Consider the following 17342-nt stretch of genomic DNA (forward strand, 5'->3'; position numbering starts at 1 on the left):
TGGGACCGGGCTCAGTGAGCCTGGACCAAGAGACTCTTAGGGCAGGGCCCAGAGGAAAGGCCCTTTGCTTTTTCTCCAGGAAGGAGAAACTGCCGGGGGAAAGAGGCTGCCTCCTGGCGTGGAGGCTGCTCTCAGATCCCAGAGATCTCTTCTGCATGGTAAAAGTGATAAAGCTGTCTAAGATGTCATGCCTGTTTTTCCTTTTGTTTTGTTTTTAAAGCAAGCAACCCGGTGATAGCCGCTCAGCTCTGGTAAGTGCCCCCAGGCTCTGGGGTACAACTCTTTTCTCTATTATATTTACTTTCAATATTGACTTTTCCCTTGATACAATTAAATCACCGAGTGAGTCTGCGGATCGTTTTCTTTCTTTTTCCTTTTCTGCTGCCTGGCTATACCATCCCCCTGGCTTTCACTAAGTACACAGTAGAATGTTCCAAGACAATTTATTTATTTTTTTTTGAAAACACAGCTGCCTTGTTTGAGTAGCTCTGTGCTTTGTTTATTATACCGGTGGGTGATAAAGGTGTTAGGAATGTGAGCAGCACACCGAGCTCGTGGCATTGTGGGCGGCAATGGGGGAGGGAGGCAGTGTGGTGCTCAGGAGCAGGCGCTAGGTCAGCGCAGATGCCAGGGTGCACTCGGTGGTGGGCAACGACCATGCCATGTAGAAGACCGTTAGTAAACACTTTCATTGGAACGCCTGCAGGAGGCAGGAGAAAGCTTGTCCCACGACCAAAACTGGAGCACAAGAAGTCAGCCAACTTTTTCTGTAAAGTGCCAGATAGTCAATATTTTTTACTTCGCAGGCTGTGCTGTCCCTTCCACAAGCACCCAGCTTTGTCGCTGGAGCACGAAAGCCACCGTAGACAACTTGTAAATGAAGGACCACGGCTGTGTGCCGAGGAGACTTGACTCACCACTGCAAGCAGGCCAGGTTTGGCCCATGCGGAGTGGTTCGCCGGGCCCCTCCCTAGCACAGGTGTTCTTGACCTTTTCTATACATTGGAATCACCTGGTCAGCTTTGACACATTCCCCATCAGCCAGGCCACAGCCCAGGCTAAGGGACAGTCTCTGAGGAAGGAACCCAGGCACCTGTGGTTTTGAAAGCTCCCGGGAGATTCTAGAGTGGGGCCCAAGTGGGAACCACCACCTTACCTAGCATGCGCCTCTTTTCCTCCCTCTGAAACTGTTCCTTCAGCTGGGTTTTGACTTGTTAGGTGGACAGCTGGTAGAGAATCACAGAATGTAGCTGTTTCAACCCCCGCATCCAGGCCCCAGCGAGTGAGCAGCTGCCCGGTTAGTTATCCTCTCAGCCGTCAGAGGCGCAGGCCTCAGTCTGCTCGGGAGGGAGGGTGGCCTTTGAGGCCAGCACATTTCGGCTGTGCCAGGCATGCTGGGTGGTCGACCAAGCACGTGGTAGAGCCAGTAGCCAACGCCCTGGTTGGTAGTGAGATCCCTGACCGAGAGATCAGGGAGGCCTCCATCTTTCTCATTTGAAAACAGGGAGGTTGGGCTAGATAGTGTTTCTTTGTTTGTTTTTCCAAACTTTTCTGGCCTCTGATTTTCAGCCACTGCCCCCAGTTGTAACCTGACAGAGGAAAGTGGCCCTCCTGGGCATGAAGCTGAGCAGGGAAGGTGGGGCCAGTGCCTGCTGATCGCTGCACCCCACCCCCAGATAGCCCCCAAGGCTCTAGATCCCCAAGGTTCTAGAAAACATAACTGACCCTTATATCACTCATCCGGGAACCCAGCCTCGAGTCTCGGGTTTCAGACTCTCTGCAGGACCATTCTGCTGTGGTCAAGCCTCGGACTCTGTGACTTGGTTCGGCTCTCAGCACCTGCGGACGGGGCTGAAAGGTCCTGTCGAACTGCTGCGCCTCACGCCTGCCCACCGCCCCCTCCGCCCCGCAGGGAGGGGAGGTTGCAGGGCTCCCGCGTGGGTTAGCTTTAGGCCTTCCGGCTTGTCCCACTTTTAGCATCCCTGTGCCAGGTAGTATGCTCACAGTATTTTCTCCTTTCTCTGCCTGTCAGCGAGTCTTGCTTTTGATTCTCAGCGGTTTGTGAGTTACAGCATTTCTTTCCTTTGCTAAGGAAGTGATTATGTTGTTTGTTTGCTTTTCCCTAATGAAATTACATTTTCCACTTAGCGTCTAGTGGAGATTATATATTGGGAACCAAAACAAACTAAAAAAAAAATCTCCAAAAAAAAAATTAAAACCCCAAGTAAATACACCCTTTAGGCACAAACGAGCTAATAACCACTGTCCGCAGCTGTTGCATTGTTCTCCGCAGCTTGTGGCATCTGGGGTGGCTAGGATTGCTGTGGGGGCCGGGAGGAGGGAGGAAGCCATGCTCCGGCTGCAGAGGCGACACCAGAAAATAGCACCGTGCAGAACGCCGCCCCTTCCCCTGCAGCCTGAGGTGCATCTGGCCCAGAGCCTGGCTCTGCGCACCGGCCCTCCCCGAAAACTGGAGCACAGCGTTGTTTAGACCCCAAGCAATTTCCCTCTCATTGTGGGAGAAGCAGTAGAGCTTGACTTCAAGCACGCGACCCTAGCGACACAGCCCACTGATGGTGCCGTGTTTGAGGTTTTCCTAGCAGATGCCAAGCTTGCCTATTAAATATACACAGTATGTTTTACACCAGCCTTTGCTGTTCATCCTTTTCACTAGAGCAGTTATACCTAAGAGTCCAACAAATAGGATTATGCATGAGGAGCCTGGAACCTTCTTGGCTTAGTGGAAACAATACAGGCTTTAGGATGGAGCAGACATTCATTCCAGACCCAGCTCTGCCTGTGATTAGCCAGCAGATCCTGAGCAGGTTTCCTGACTTCTGTGTTAGGCAGTCATTTCTTTATCTATAAAATGAGGCGGTGACATTTATCAATCTCAGAGCCCTGTTGTGTGGATTATAAGAACAGCAGATGTGAAGTTCCCAGTACAGAGCCTTATATGGAACGAACATTCCAGGGTGGTAGCCAGCGCCTGGCTTCCTTGTTCTTGGCAGTGGGGCCCACAGAGTCAGGTGCTCAGAAGTGGCTGGTGGCTTTCCCTCCAGCTGCAGAAAAGTCTGGGCATCCGTGGAGCTGCCTGGCAGCATGGGCCACCCGGCAGGGCAGGGCAGATCTGGAATGGGAGCTAACATGACTGAGTTTGCCTGATTGGAAGGACCTCCTTTTTGCCACCAAGACGTGATGTGCCAGCCAGGACTCTGGAGCATTACCCACTTGTTAGTATTTGTGAGCTCTGAAGGAAAGCTGCTTTTGGTTTCTCTAGGTGTATGTTCATTTAAGCAGCTAATAACCAAAAAGAAAGAGTGTCCGTGAAAGTTCCTAAAAGAGTGGATAGGGCTTAGAATTAGTTTATGATGGTTAAATATGGGCATACCTCATTTTATTGTGCTTCACAGATGTTGCGGGGGGGGTTGTTTTTTTACAAATTGAAGGCAAGACCCTCTGTCAGCAAGATGATCATGACCCCCTTTATTGTGAGACTCGCTTTGTTGTGGTCTGGAACCGAACCCGCACTATCTCCGAGGTGTGCCAGTGACTCAGGGATGATGCCGCTGTACGATCTATCACTTTATCATTTTTCTTTTCTTTCCTTTAGCTCTAAAACAAATCCTGAAGTCCATAATTACCAGGTAAGATCTTGCTTTTAAAGGTTTTCATGTAATGCTTCTTAAAGTTTCCAAACTTTCCACACTGAGCAGTCATTATGTTTATAATGGGATTTTAAAGAAATAATAATATGAGGTTTTTTTTTAAAGATTTTACTCACTTTTAGAGAGAGAGGAGGTGAAGGAGAGTGGGAGAGAAACATCAATGTGTGGTTGTCTCCTGCACGCCCCCTACTGGGGACCTGGCCTGTAACCCAGGCACGTGCCCTGACTGGGAATCAAACCTGCAACCTTTTGGTTTGCAGGCCGGCACTCAATCCACTGATCCACACCAGCCCGGGGGATAATGACATGGTTGGTTGTTTTGTTTTGTTTTGTTTTGTTTTGTTTTGTTTTGTTTTGTTTTTGAGAATATAGTAAGAGGAGCATCCTTCCCCGGACCTGTGGTTCCTCTTAGTCACATGAGCTGCCTATTTTTCTTTACCTTGTCAGCTGGCAAGCAGCAGGGACATGTGTTTTAAGTTTCTGGGTGGTCAAACAGCCTTCTGGGGCACTCACGTGAGGCCGCTTCTTGTCTAAGCGTGTCCCAGGCCCAGGGAACGTGAGTCCCTTGAGCTGTGCCTCCAGGAAAGGATGCCTTGACCACTCGTTTGGGGAATGTTGCGCCCTTCATTTCCCTTTTCGGATCTTACAGCTTGCACCGGGGTGTCCAGCGTATGGAGAAATCCTGCAAGAAAGACGTATTTTTTTTTAAGCCAGTATTTCCCAAGATCATTTGATTATTGGACACTTCCCCAGTTAAAAAAACTAGCCTTTCACCCCCCCCCCCTTTTTTTTGTGGTGCACCATTCACATCAGTGCAGTGGAGGTTTCTAGAACCTACTTTGTAACCCACTGTGCTGGGCCTGTTGCCTGTAGCAGAGTCACAGATGGGTTTCCGTAGCTGGCGTCCTGCTCTTTCCCATGGTGGCCAGCAGGGCCCGCAGCCCCCTGCCTGCCTACCCCCTACTCCCTGTGGGCAGCTCTTGTTGGCTGTTCGGTCTTCTACAACCTGGCCGGGACGTACTTTCCTCCACGTATTTCTCGCTGCTGCCTGTGATACCACGCATGCTCCGCTCCCAGAGAATGACACCATTGTTGCCCCATAATTTCCTCCCACCGGTCCATCTGCCTGCAAGTCCTTGGTCTCCAGTCTGTGCAGAGCCTCCCTCAGAAGCCACCTCATCCCCAGAGCCTCTCGGCTCCCCTTGATTGGAAGGCACCAACACCAATGGTTCTGAGCCCTGCTGCACCATCTGGCGAGCTGCAGACCAATAGATAACCACTGCTTGGGCCTCACCCTGGGCTGGTTGAGTCAGGAGCTGAGGGGTGGGATCTGGGCATGAGGGAGCCTCGGAGCTCCCAAGGTGGTTCTCGCAAGCAGCCTGGTGGGGGGACCCTGGGTCAGTGAGGTATCCCTCACATCCTGGGTTGTCATTTGTTTGGGCTCAGAGGCAGCATCCACGTCTGATGACCTCCTAACTCGGGATCAGCTTTCCTGTCCTGGGTGGTGTGGATGTCTAAAGGGACATGACTCCTAGGTTTCTCTGCCCTGTCACCAGTCCGGTTTTGAATGTCACAAGTAATGAAGTTAATTCGTAATGAGTCCCATTGAAGCCTTATTCTGACCAGTCTCGTTTTTGATCTTCCGTTGCTGTGGATATTATTAATTCCTGAGGTGGGGGTGCAATCTTATGTACATTATGTTTACGAGACCTCCAAATTATGTTCTGGAAAGAATTGGTGATAGCGCCCTCTGGATGTGAAATTGTGTGCCCGATGTGCAGAACCTGGGGCGTGATGTCTAAGTTTTAGGGAATAACCCCTAAAAGGTGCTTTGTACCTGCCAGGGGACAGGCCAGGTTTCCTGATCTCCTTGCCTTCTTTAGGTTCTTGAATCTTCTTATTCCCACTGGGTTTTTGTCTGTTTTTGAAGGATTGTCAGGTGCAAGTGGCTGGAAGGTTGTGGGGGAAGGAAAGAGGTATCTGTGGGTGATTACTGTTTGAAGGATGGAAAAAAAACTAAGTGAAGCAAAGCAGCCCCAGCTCAGGGCTACCTGCCCTCTTCCCCCGGCCCCCTGAGTGCTCTCTACTCAGAGCGACCCGGAAGGCATTTGTTGGTGGACATCAGACCTACAAAACCTCTTCCCTGCATGTCGTTGTCCCCCACATGTTTGGCAACCACTGGTCCTCTGCACCTGGCTGGTCTTCCAGGTTCTATGTTGCTCTGTCACTGTTGGGAGATCAGTTGACCAGGAAGAGGACGTGCTGAGAGGTGTGGCCCGATAAGCATCTGGATGCTGAGCTAGGGTTCAGGAGGACAGGGTAGAATTGCAGCATTTATCTGATTCTGAGCTCACAGCAAGGTTAGCCGGCTGCAGAGGGTGGATTGCTGTGTCCCCAATGCAGATGCTGTTGGCATTGGAAGAGGGACATTTCTTCCTTGTTTGGGACTCTCCATAGAGTCACCAGATGTTTAGCTTCCCTCTCCTGTGTCTAATAGGTAAAGGTAACCCTCCCATCACTGTGACAAGCAAAAGTGCTCACATATATTTCCAGTGATCCTTTGGGGGGACAGAACTGGCCTGATTGAGAACTGTGTGGATTAACAACAACAACAAAATACTCCTGGACAGCTTTTGGGTGTGCATAAATTAGCAAAGGCCACCAAGGAAGGTTCTGGAGTACCCTTCCTCTAGATGGTTATGGTTGGGGTCCCCACCCTGTCTCCCATGAATCTGACCTGGCCCTGTCTGGAGACAGGGAATAGGAGGTCCATTTCTAGTCTCAGTTATTCTCTTTTGTTGAAGCCCCAAGTGATGCAGCCTCGCCTGGGGCCACAACAGTTTGGGCAAATCATCTGTACTCCCTGGGTCCCCTCAGGAAGGGAAATGTGGAAAGACTGCATCAGGGCGATTCTAAAGCCTTGGTCAGCTCTCCGATTCTGCTCCCAAGGGCTTTTCTCCTGCAGCGTGTCCGCTTGGGGGCTGCAGACTGAGCCTGCTGACAGGCATCTTGGAAAGAGAGAGGCCTCTGGCATACAGAATAGGCAGGGAGGGCATCTGAGGTCCATGAAGATTGAACGAGCAGAATTGCTGAGAATTTTCCATAACAGAGAGCAGCTTTCTGCTTATTAACCAAAGCAGCAGGAAAGGGAGTCGGAGGGGAAGAAATAATTAAAAGAGTGATGGTGGTGGCAAGACTGGGTTGCCTTAAATGTCAGGAGGGCCTCATTTGCCAGGTAGAAAGTTGTAGCCTGAAGAAGCCCAGAGGCATCTGACTGGGTCCGGGGCCACTGCCCTCTGCAGGCCTGTGGTGGAAATGCACCTGCCACCCAGCCAGCCCCGTCTCATCTTTCCCCTGCGTCATTTTGTGAGTCGCCAGTCTGGATCTGTTTTCTCATCTTAAAAGGCACACATTTCTTCCTTCCCTTTTGTCAAGATAAATAAGTGCTCTGGATGATTTGGGGGGATGGTATTTTTATCAGACTTTAGGAAATTACTTTTCTGTTCAAACAAGGGAGAAAGAGCACATGCTGCCACAACCCTTGGGTGCCCCCGTCCAGTCCTCGTCTGTGTCGGGGCAGACGTAACTGTTACCCATGGCTGTCGTCACTTTCAGCAATGACAGACATTGTTTCTGAACATTGCCGACCATTCTCCCCGTCTTCCTGGCACTTTCCGTCCGTTCCCTCGGGAGAGGTGATTATATTGCCACGCCTGGGCATTCCAGGGGGGCCCTTTCAGTAGCTGGTGCATTCACCTTTCTTCTACAGCAGCTTCCCAAGCCCCCAGCCTTTGTCTGGGGGAAAGGAGATCATCCTGGGAAACAAACGTCCCTCCCCCCACTCTGGGCCCTGGCCAGGGTTTAGTTATAGCCTTTCCCATTCACAGCCCCTCAGGTGCATGCCAGTAGAAGAGAAAGTGAATGAAGACCATTGAAATCAGAAGGTCATGGAATGACCATGTTTGGTGTTTTATTTCTAGCCTCAGTATCATCCCAACATCCACCCCAGCCAGCCCCGGTGGCACCCTCACTCTCCGAATGTAAGGTAAGTGCCTGGCCGTTCACAAGTTCTTGTGTCTGGGAAAGTGCAGATTCTACTTAGTCATGACTTTCAGGTCCGCAGCAGCAGCCGCTGTTAGGGCCGCCTCGTCACGGCGGAGATTAATTCTGTTGCAAAGCAGAAGAAGCCAGTAGACGGTCTGGATTTGCTAAAGACACACATTTAGGACATCACATGAATTGGGTATTGTTTTGTTTTGTTTTTCAAGTCATTCAACCTCAGATAGTTTTGAGTTGGTTCTGTGTTGGAAATGTTACTTAAAATTTCTGAGTCACCTGTTCCTGTCCTGAGAATTCTTTCACTAAGAATGTGACTAGAGCTTGGGGACTTTTGTTGTGGGTTCTTGGACAGGATTTTTTTTTTCAGGGATGGAGTGAGGGTTTGCTTTTTGTGACAATGGATCTTTTTTTCTTAAGCGCAGGGGTCAGCAACCTGTTTTTGCACGAAGGGCCAGATAGTCAATATTTTGGGCTTTGTGGGCTTTGTCACAACTACTCACCTCTGCCACTGGAGCCTGAGAGCAGCCGTAGACAATAGGAAGTGACTGAGTGTGGCTGGGTCCCGGTAGAACTTACTTACGGAAGTAGATGGTGGGCTCACCTCTGCCCTCACCGCCCACCACCCTCCCTAAGTAAACTCGTGCCTGCCTTGTGTGTGGTTAGGCTCCAGCGCGTTTTAGTGCGAGCTTTGCAAAGGCAGACCCTCCTTTCAAGATCAGCGTTCATTGGTGTTTATGTGTGAAGCTCTTTCAGAAACATAGCTGGTGAATTCCGTTTGCACAGTTATTTCTTGGTGAGGGAGCCTTGCTCTTTGCGAAAGCCCAGAGGGTGGAGTAAGGGAAATAAATCCGGTTAGAGCGAGGCAGATGGGAGCACTTGGTTCTCGACAGTTCCGACCACGACTGTGGGGGATCCTGCAGCACAGCTGATCCAGCACACACACTGGATGGAGCTTTCAAAAGCAAGTTAAACTGGTGGAGTAAATGAGTCGCCATGTTTCTGCATCGCAAAGGTGGTTTATTTTCCAGACCGAGAAACAGAAGAGATTTATAGAGATGCTATTGTTAATAACCTCATTGTGACACAGTTTTACACTTCTAACTGCCTAGCTTACCGTATTAATTTCCTCCGGAGGCATGACCTCGCTCAGCAGTTCACAACAAGAATCGTGAGGGAGGCTGGGACAGGGCTCCTGTTAGAGGGCCCGCGGGCCAGGCAGCAGCAGCAGCAGCAGCAGCAGCAGTATCAGTCACCTGGGGGCTTGTGAAGGCAGAGTCTCAGGCCCATCCAGACCTGGACCTGAGCTCTGCGGTGGGGCCCAGTGTTCTGCATTTTATCAGGCTCTCCAGAGTTAGAGCAGCGCTGTCTGAGATACCTGCTCCAGGGAAAGAGGGTGCATCGGCCCAACACTTTTGGTAAACGCTGCATAAGACTTTCACAGGTCGCATTTGCATAATAGCCCAGAGACACCCCCAGCACAGGCACCTTTTCACCATCACCTGGCTTTCCCCAGACCGACCTTGCAGGGACGATAGCACAGCCACAGACAGGGCTTTTCTCCACCTCGAAGGTGCCAGATGACCTGCACCTGCCTGTCCACAGTACAGTAGGCAGTCCATTCATTTCCGTGTGCAAGCCTTTCCCATGCACACTGGTCACCGGTTTCCCTGTCCACTGCCTTTGTGCTCATGTTGTTTCACTCACATTGCTGAATGTTCTTCCATTCCCCCACTAACCATTCACTCTGCAAACAAAACAGGCCATCCGTTCAGGATGACAGGCCGCCTTGGAAAGCGTCGGCCAGTGGAGATGACGGCCATTTCGATTATGTCCACAACCAGAACCAGAAGAACTTAGGAGGAGTGCAGAGTGTGATGTGTCCAGATAAACTCATGACCACGCTGTGAGAGACCGAGCACCTCCCTTCCACTCACCATCCCAGTCTCATTCCATTCCATGACACGTGTCTCGGCCTCACATGGATGTGTCTGTGAAAGCGTCTCTAAGGAATAGTTCGGGAAGGCGTTTTCTGTGTCCGTGTAAATGTCAGGAAACAATCACAGTAGCTAGTCGTAACTTACCGTTGACTGCATTCTCAATAAAATGAAGGTAGGTAAAGGCTCAGGAATCACTTCGATGTTCTGGTTTTAAAATTGGAGTAAAAGTCTGTGTTTATTGTGTTTCTGTTTATCTGATATTTCTTTGTTATTTAATGAATGGGACCAAACAAAACCAGAGAAGCACGGGAAGATAGCTCTGCAGAAAGTACCAGTAATATGGTGGGGCTGGAGAGGGCCGGGGTGCAGCCCCTGCCACCGCGTGATCTTAGACAAGCCATTCCCCTTCGTTGGCCTCATTTTCCTCATCTGAAAAGACTGGCTTGGACTGACCGATCCTCAGGTCCTTTCCAACTCTGAAATTCTGTGATTTGTCCGAATGTAATATTTTTAGGCTATCTCATAGGAAAACTGCAGTCCCCCCTCTCTAATAGAGGTTACCCCACCCGGAAGCTAAACAACGTGTGTTCACTTGTTAGATGTTACCTAGCGGCCAGGAGACTCCGAATTTCAGATCTTGACAGTGTAGCCACTTTGAATTCTAGAGATTTCACTAATCACAAATTGCATAGTGTCCATTCTGATAGGATTTGCCGCTTGAGTGCAAGAATAATCTTTTATTGTCTTAATGATTGGTGCTGCTAACTTGCATGATTTCAGAAGACGTGATTATGGATTTACACTGTCCACGTTTGTAGAATTCGAGGGTCGGTGTTCACCCGAGACTTCACTCTTTTAAAAAGCAACCTGCAGGCAGAGATGCATGTGGCTTCCATTGTTGCATACCAGGTTTTACAAAGGTGTGCCAAAGCGCTCTATAGACCAGCAGAGGACGGGTGTTGCGCAGTCTTACCGCGGAACCAGAAATGAACATGTTGCCCTTTAGGACAGAACTCACACCAAAATATTTATTTCCCCCCATTTCAAGGCACGAGTTAGATACTGTTTCTCTCTTAATAGATAGGCCTGAGATATTTTTTTGTTCATATTTTTGTGAAGTCACTTCCCGTGCCATTGTTATATATGGAATTGTAATTTGGCCCATTTCAAGCCTTTAAAAAACTGTATTGACATCTCTTGAGGTCTTTTATTGCTGAAGTCTGATCTTTTCTTGGGTGCCCCAAAAACCTATCCAGAAGGAGGGAATCAGCTGCCCACCCTGCATAGTGGAATCTGTGTCCCGTATAAACTCCCCAAAGAGATTTGTTTACAGTTACAACCCATTTTAGCCGATGTCCTGATGCCCACTGTATGTGCTGTGTACAAATACATGTGTTCTGAAGCTTTTAATCTTATTGATACGTTTTTACAAATGTGTTTCCAAGGAATAAAGATTATTCTTGCTTGTTTTGACTCCATCTTCATTTTGTGCTGCGCAGAAGTGTCATTCGTGGATGACGCAGGTGACGCGGCAGTGAGCGTCTGGGAGTCTGTTCGGTGTCGCGGAGCCAGCTCGTGCTAGGACGAGGCTGCTCTGGGGGAGAGGGGCTCTTCTTGTAGGCAGTGGCCGAGGCATGTCTCCCTCTGGCGAAGGTTCTGGCACCCGGGCACAGGTGGCCCTGGGGTTTCTCCTGTTGCAGCCCTCCAGTGAGGGTGGGTGTCCACAGCTGCTGTCCCTGGTGAAGCGCCGTCCACCCCGGTGTCTGTGGCCTCCTGCCGATCGCGTATTCTGTCTGACACTGTCCAATAAATGTCTGGCGCCCAAAGCAGCTTGAGTGGATTCTATTGCCTGCAACCAAGACAGATGAACCAGTTTGCATATTTGTGGCCTCCTCATTGTTGAACCACAGGTACACTGTGTATTCCTCAGCTTCGGGGACCTCTGTCCACTACCTGTGACCGCCGTGGTGACTCACTCACGGCTTCTGGAAACTCCATTCCCTCGGCCTCTACAGTAGCTGCTCCTGTAGCCCCCTGCCTTTTTCTTCCCTCTTTGGAACAGCCTCTGCCCCTGTCATCCTGCGAAACGTCGCTCTTTCCAGGAGTCCTTCCGCTGCCAACTGCTTTTCTCACTGTCACCGTCTACCTATGTCTTCTCGTCTGTCCTGATTTTGCAAAGCTCCTGGCTCTGAAGCCATTATCTCTCTCTCAGATTCCTGTGCGTCTCAGACTGACTTTCAACTTGTATATTCCATGTTCACCTCACACTGCACAGGTCAAAGATTAAAACCTCTCCTCTTTTACCCAAAGGGGGAAAGTACTGCCCCCAATTCTCTCTTTTCCATCTATGGATAGAATCTGTACACCATCAGCATCTCCCTTACCTCTTGCCACCCACTTCCGGGCAGTCTCCAGGTCTGCTTAACCCTCCTTCCTTCGTATTTGGGCAGCCCACCCTCTCTCCTTGCCACTGTCCTTGAAGCGGCCTCTTTTCTCTGGCTGAGAGCTGGCCCTCCTGATCTCCCTGACCCCAGCCTCTCCTCACAAGCTCGGTCTCCTCCCAGCCACCAGAGCGATCGTTCTGAAGCACCATCTGACTGTGTCATTCCGTTGCTTGCCACCCGCCAGGGTTCTCCCTCACCCTTGGGATGAAGTCCAAGGCTTTCTCTGTGGAATTCCCCTGCTCTCTGCTTCTGTCCCGTTGCCCTAGCTAGCATATTTTCTCGTTTCTCACCCTCCTGTTAAAACTCCTACAGCACCACACTGCTTGTGGTTCCTGACTTGCACCATTCCCTGCTGTCGCTCCCATCTGTGCATTGCAAATACTGCTCCGTCTGCCGAGAATGCCGCCACTGCCCTCCCCTTGGCCCAGCGTCTGCTCATCGCGTCAGTTTCCACTCAGCCTCGCCCTCCCCAGGCGCTCCGACTGCCCCAGCTCTGCCAGGCGGGTTAGTCTCTGCCTCCGTTCCACTGTCCTCCAGCTCCCATCTGCTTTCAGTGGTGCACACACTACTTTGTGTTAAAACGGCCTCTTGTCTTCACCTCCTCCTGGAGCCTGTACTGTCTTAAGTAGGAGCTTTGTGCTGTATCTACCTGTGTTCCCTGCTGCCTGATAACAGGTGCTCAAGGAATGTCTGTCCATTCGACAAATGAATGACTCCACATTCATTCTAAAGGGAATGTCAGACCAGATTGCAGACAGTGAACACGTCATCTCCAAGCTGGCCCAGAGGCACCTGAACAGCCGTATCCAGTCCGCTGCCCTGCATTTTGAGTAGGACATTGGCTGAGGATGAATGGTCTGGCTTCAGCTTCATCATCTGAATATCATTCAGTGTGTCTGGGGTGTTCTCATAGGCACCCTGAGGTGCTGGTACAACGTGGAGTGTTACCACCTTGCAGCAAACACTCCAGCTGCAGGGCATTGGAAACCCAGGTAGATTGACCTTGGTCCACGGTAATATACGGGCGGGGGGGGGCTGATAACCACATACGTGCTTCACAGTCTACAAATGTCACTTCGCTGGATCCTCTGACCACTCTGTGAAGTCGGTGAATCCTTTTCATACACGGAAAGCTCAGGCTTAGGGTTTCACTGGACGCCTTGTACAGGGTCACCTGGCCAGTAGGTGGTGAGTCAGAGTTCGGACTCCAAAGCCCGTGGCCTTCCCCTCTGTGCTCCGATGCCTCTGACCACTAGCCATCCTGCCAGTCGGGACCCCGTGGACTCCCATCTCCATGATACTCTTAGATGATGGTGCGGAGTGCACTACACTGCAATCTAGTTCCTTACTGGAAAGCCAACACCACCACCACCAGTGCATCCTGTGCACCCTCGATACCATTCGTCTGTAACCTTGTCTGTCACCTTTGCCAGTGAACCAGTAACCCCGTTACTCCCCCCGCGCCCAGATGTCTAGGAATTTCACACCCCAACACTCTCCCAGCAATCCGGGCACCCTGTCCACGTGGGCACTCATTCAGCAACAGCCCCCTTTTCCCAGGAGCAGAAAGGGAGCCTTGCTTTCTTAATGAGCTGCCCATTCGACATGACCCACTGCTTCCTTCTGGACGGCTTACACACTAGCCTCTTCTCTGGAGCACTGACCTGCCGGCGAAACCAAGCTCAGTATTCCTCGGTAACTAACGGAGTTCGCTTTTCTGCAAACTCGGGTACTTTACTGGTCTTGCGTCATCCACATTAACAGTGGACGGACAGTGTTGTCAGATGGATGTAATTCCGAGGGACTAGAAGGCTTGAAATCTTGCCAGCTGGTTACCTTGGCCATCAAAACCCTCTTGCCTGTTTTGGTCCTTGTTCTACCATTTCCACTGAAAACAGTTCTCCCTAACAGTGAAGATGAAGGAATAAGGACATTGCAGAGTCCTTCTTTGTTTTTCTTGCCGTTAATATTACCCCATCCTTCCAGGTCCATGACTCCAGCCTCCTGGGTGCTGCTCTGAACACAGCTAATGATAGATGGCTTCGGTTGCCCTTGGCTTTCCAGTTTTTAATGGGCCTTTGAAGATCTGAGCTCATCAAAGAACTCCCTGAACAGCTGCATTGATCCCCTTGGATCAATATTTCCCAAACTTAGCTCTAAGTTAATTCCCTGACTCTTCCAAAAGTACCAGGTAAATACCCTGAACAGACCTAGGGTGATCTGGCTTCTGCCATTTTCTTACAGAAGGTAACAGACAAATGCAGACACAGGCAGGGAGGGGAAAGAGAAAAGGCAAACTGCTGTTAAAAATAGGAGAGACCCTTTGTTCAGGAAAGGACACATTTTAAGTCCTGGGAGTATCTAAAGGTGAAACAAACATGAAACTGGCATTCTGCTGAGCCTGGGCAAAAGAATTCCTTAGCAATTCTGCACCTAGGCCCCTTTCCCCCCAAATTAGGCAACCAAGGAATCTCTTGGACAGCTGGTTAAAAATTGAGGTTGTTAAGCTCTGTTCCAGTGGTCAGGGGTGAGGCCTAATCACCTCCATTTTCACAGTCGTCCAGGCGAGCGAGGTGGGCAGGTGTGGGGCCTTGCTTTGGAAAAGCGCAGTTTCCTGTCTGGTTACATTTGCCCTTGTTTCGATGCTCAGTTTTAACTCTTAAATGGAGGCCGACTTCTTAAAAGTGGACATGATGTTAACAAGTAAATGGATGGGCGTCACGGTTCCACACAAGGTTGTGGTGGAATCGGAATGAGAGATGTGATACGTCTGAGTCTCAGCCCAGGAACAGAGTACATAGAGTCTGGAGGCGGCTCTGCATCTCTGAGGCAAACGGGGTTTTCTCCCACTTCCCATCGTTTTTCCTACAAAAATGCGTAGTGGCGCCTGCCACAGTCGACCTCTCCCCCCTCTTCCCTTGAAATGCTGCAGCTCTCTGGACAGCATCGAGCTTTCAGCCCTGACCCCTGACCACATCTTCTACTATTTGTTGCCACATCACCCCATTTGAAAAGAAAACACTTCCATTCTGATGACTGTTTTTAACAAGGTAGAAAAGTTTATATCATCTTTCAGCTTTGAAATGCAGGACATCGGTTTCGCTCGAAAGCACCCTTTGTCACTTAAATTACATTTTGTTGTTGTTTAGAATCTGATTGGGAGTTTATTGAGAACTTCTCACTCAGGCTTTTTAAATACCCGCCTGGGTTTGTTCTGACTGAAATAAATATAATTAAAGTAAATGGATGGATCCATCATAACAAGCAGCTAGATCTTTCTTCTCTGCGTGGTTTTGCACTTCCCCGGGGCTCACAGTGAAGCAGAAGAATGTGAGAATTCTCATGGTTCTGTTATTGCTTTAACTCATTACAACATCCCTCCCCCAAGTCTGTCTAACCAAGGTTATGTCATCGTTCTGCTCTCCCTGCCAAAGCAAGGGGCTAGGGAACTCCAAACAACAGAAGGGGTCGGGGCGTGGGTTCACCCCAGCCTAACAACCCAGGCTAAGATTCGGGCCCATGTGGGGAAATAAATGGATGGAGCCCTGCAGAAGCAAAATGACAGGACTTCGCAAGCTGATGAGAGGACCACAGCGTCCAGTGTGGAGAGCAGGTTTTTTTCCTCTGGCCAGGTGAAACGTGGGCCCTTGGGAAGCTCACATGGTTTGAATCCCAACTTTGCCACTCCTGGCCAGTTTTTTTTTTCAGTCATTTTCCTCATCTAAAAGGGAGTTTAACAATATCCATTTAGGAGAATTAAATGACGTGTATATAAGGTGCTTTGCACAATGTTTGATGCTAACTGGTAGCAGTTTTTAGTGAGGTTGGTTTTGTTTATTTGGTTTGTTTTTTTGGGGTGAGGTGGGGTTTTTTGTTGTTTTGGGGGGTTGTTTGGTTTCGGGTTGGGTTTTTTTTTTTTTTTTTTTTAGATTTAAGGCCTTACCAGTCCATGTGATGAGAAATAGGTCAAGGAAGTTCAAAGTTTAGCTCAAGGAATAGTATCCCTCCAGGTGGACAGGCTGAGATGTACGGTCTAAGTTTAGCAATGGACAGAGGCGCTTGCTTCTGAAGGAAAAGCCCCATGGAGGAGGGTTAATACAATCCATGAGAACACAACCCCGAAATGGTAACAAGCAAAGAGCAGACACACCATGGGGAGTTTGAGAGGGGATGAAAAGAAGTAGAAGTGGTATTTCTGTCCGAGAATCCTGGGAAGTCATTGTCCAGGCAGAATGTACAGACTGCTTTCCCAGCTGCGAGAGACAGAACAGGCAGAGAGGCTGGCTTTGGTGAGGCCACAGAGAATCCGTCTGCTGGTGCAATTGGGACTCAAGTTTGGAGAGATGAAGCGTAGCGTCTGCTCAGTTCCCCACTCACCCAACTTGGGATTTCATCTCACACAAAGCGGAGGAACCGTTTAGCTATTTGGAGACTAAGTGAGAGTAATAATGGGAACCGCTGTGCTTTTTAACTTTTTTTAGTAGGAAATATACAGACAGTGGTAAAAATACAAACAAAGGTACCTGAAAGTTACTTTTTCTTCCCATCCTCTTATTCCCCAGTTCCCTAGCTCTTCCCAGAGAAAAACATTGTTAGCCTTTCTTCTTATCAATCCAGAGCGATTCTACATATAAACAAGCGTGTGTATTTATTTAACCAATCAATATTGATGGACATTTTAGGCTGCCTCGAATCTCCTTGTACATTCTGTTTTATGCACTTGAACAAACTTCTCTGTAGAACAAATTCCCTACAAGCAGAGACTGGGTTAAAGGGTATGTGCATATTTAATTGGGATATTGTCTGATGCAATTCCCCTCCAAAGACATTCTGATTATGCCGACCCCCCCCTGCCCCCACCCCAGGGGTCTGACAAGGCCTCTGTGATCCCGCAGCAAGCAAGCTCTTAGCCTTACTTAGCTAAGTCTTCTGGACCTTTGCTCCACTGGTGGATAGAACCCAGATTTTCCTTGTGAACTGCATCTCTCTACATGCAGGTTTGCACAGCTTTTCATCTGTTTGAAGGCCACTGGTTGCTTATTTTCTTTGAACCGTCTAGAATCTCTATCCTTGAGTCATGTTCTTTAATAAAGATCAGGCTGATGAAGTAAAATAAATCATGTCATCTTAGCCCTTTTACTGGGGAAGAAAGGGAAGGCTGGGAAACATTGATATTTACCAGACATTTTTTGAAAGCGGCTTTCCAGAAGTTCAGGGAACCATCAGCAGGACAC

At 49.5% G+C, this 17342-nt stretch overlaps 1 protein-coding gene across 5 annotated transcripts in view; it reads left to right on the forward strand.

The window, feature by feature from the left end:
• EPB41L4B (erythrocyte membrane protein band 4.1 like 4B) overlaps nt 1-17342 on the forward strand; it is a 117496-nt gene that overhangs the window by 56896 nt on the left and 43258 nt on the right. For 4 of the 5 annotated variants that reach the window (XM_053656135.1, XM_053656136.1, XM_053656138.1 and 1 more), the window contains exons 13-15: nt 221-251; nt 3614-3647; nt 7649-7713. In XM_053656135.1, the coding sequence (XP_053512110.1) occupies nt 221-251; nt 3614-3647; nt 7649-7713 (130 nt within the window). Of the gene's footprint in view, nt 1-220; nt 252-3613; nt 3648-7648; nt 7714-9486; nt 11138-17342 lie in introns of those variants that run through there. The other variant, XM_053656139.1, reaches the window with a different exon arrangement.

Source organism: Artibeus jamaicensis, unplaced genomic scaffold (assembly GCF_021234435.1).
Source record: "Artibeus jamaicensis isolate MK-2021 breed Jamaican fruit bat unplaced genomic scaffold, CSHL_Jam_final scaffold_1964, whole genome shotgun sequence".
NCBI classification, from domain to species: Eukaryota; Metazoa; Chordata; class Mammalia; order Chiroptera; family Phyllostomidae; genus Artibeus; species Artibeus jamaicensis.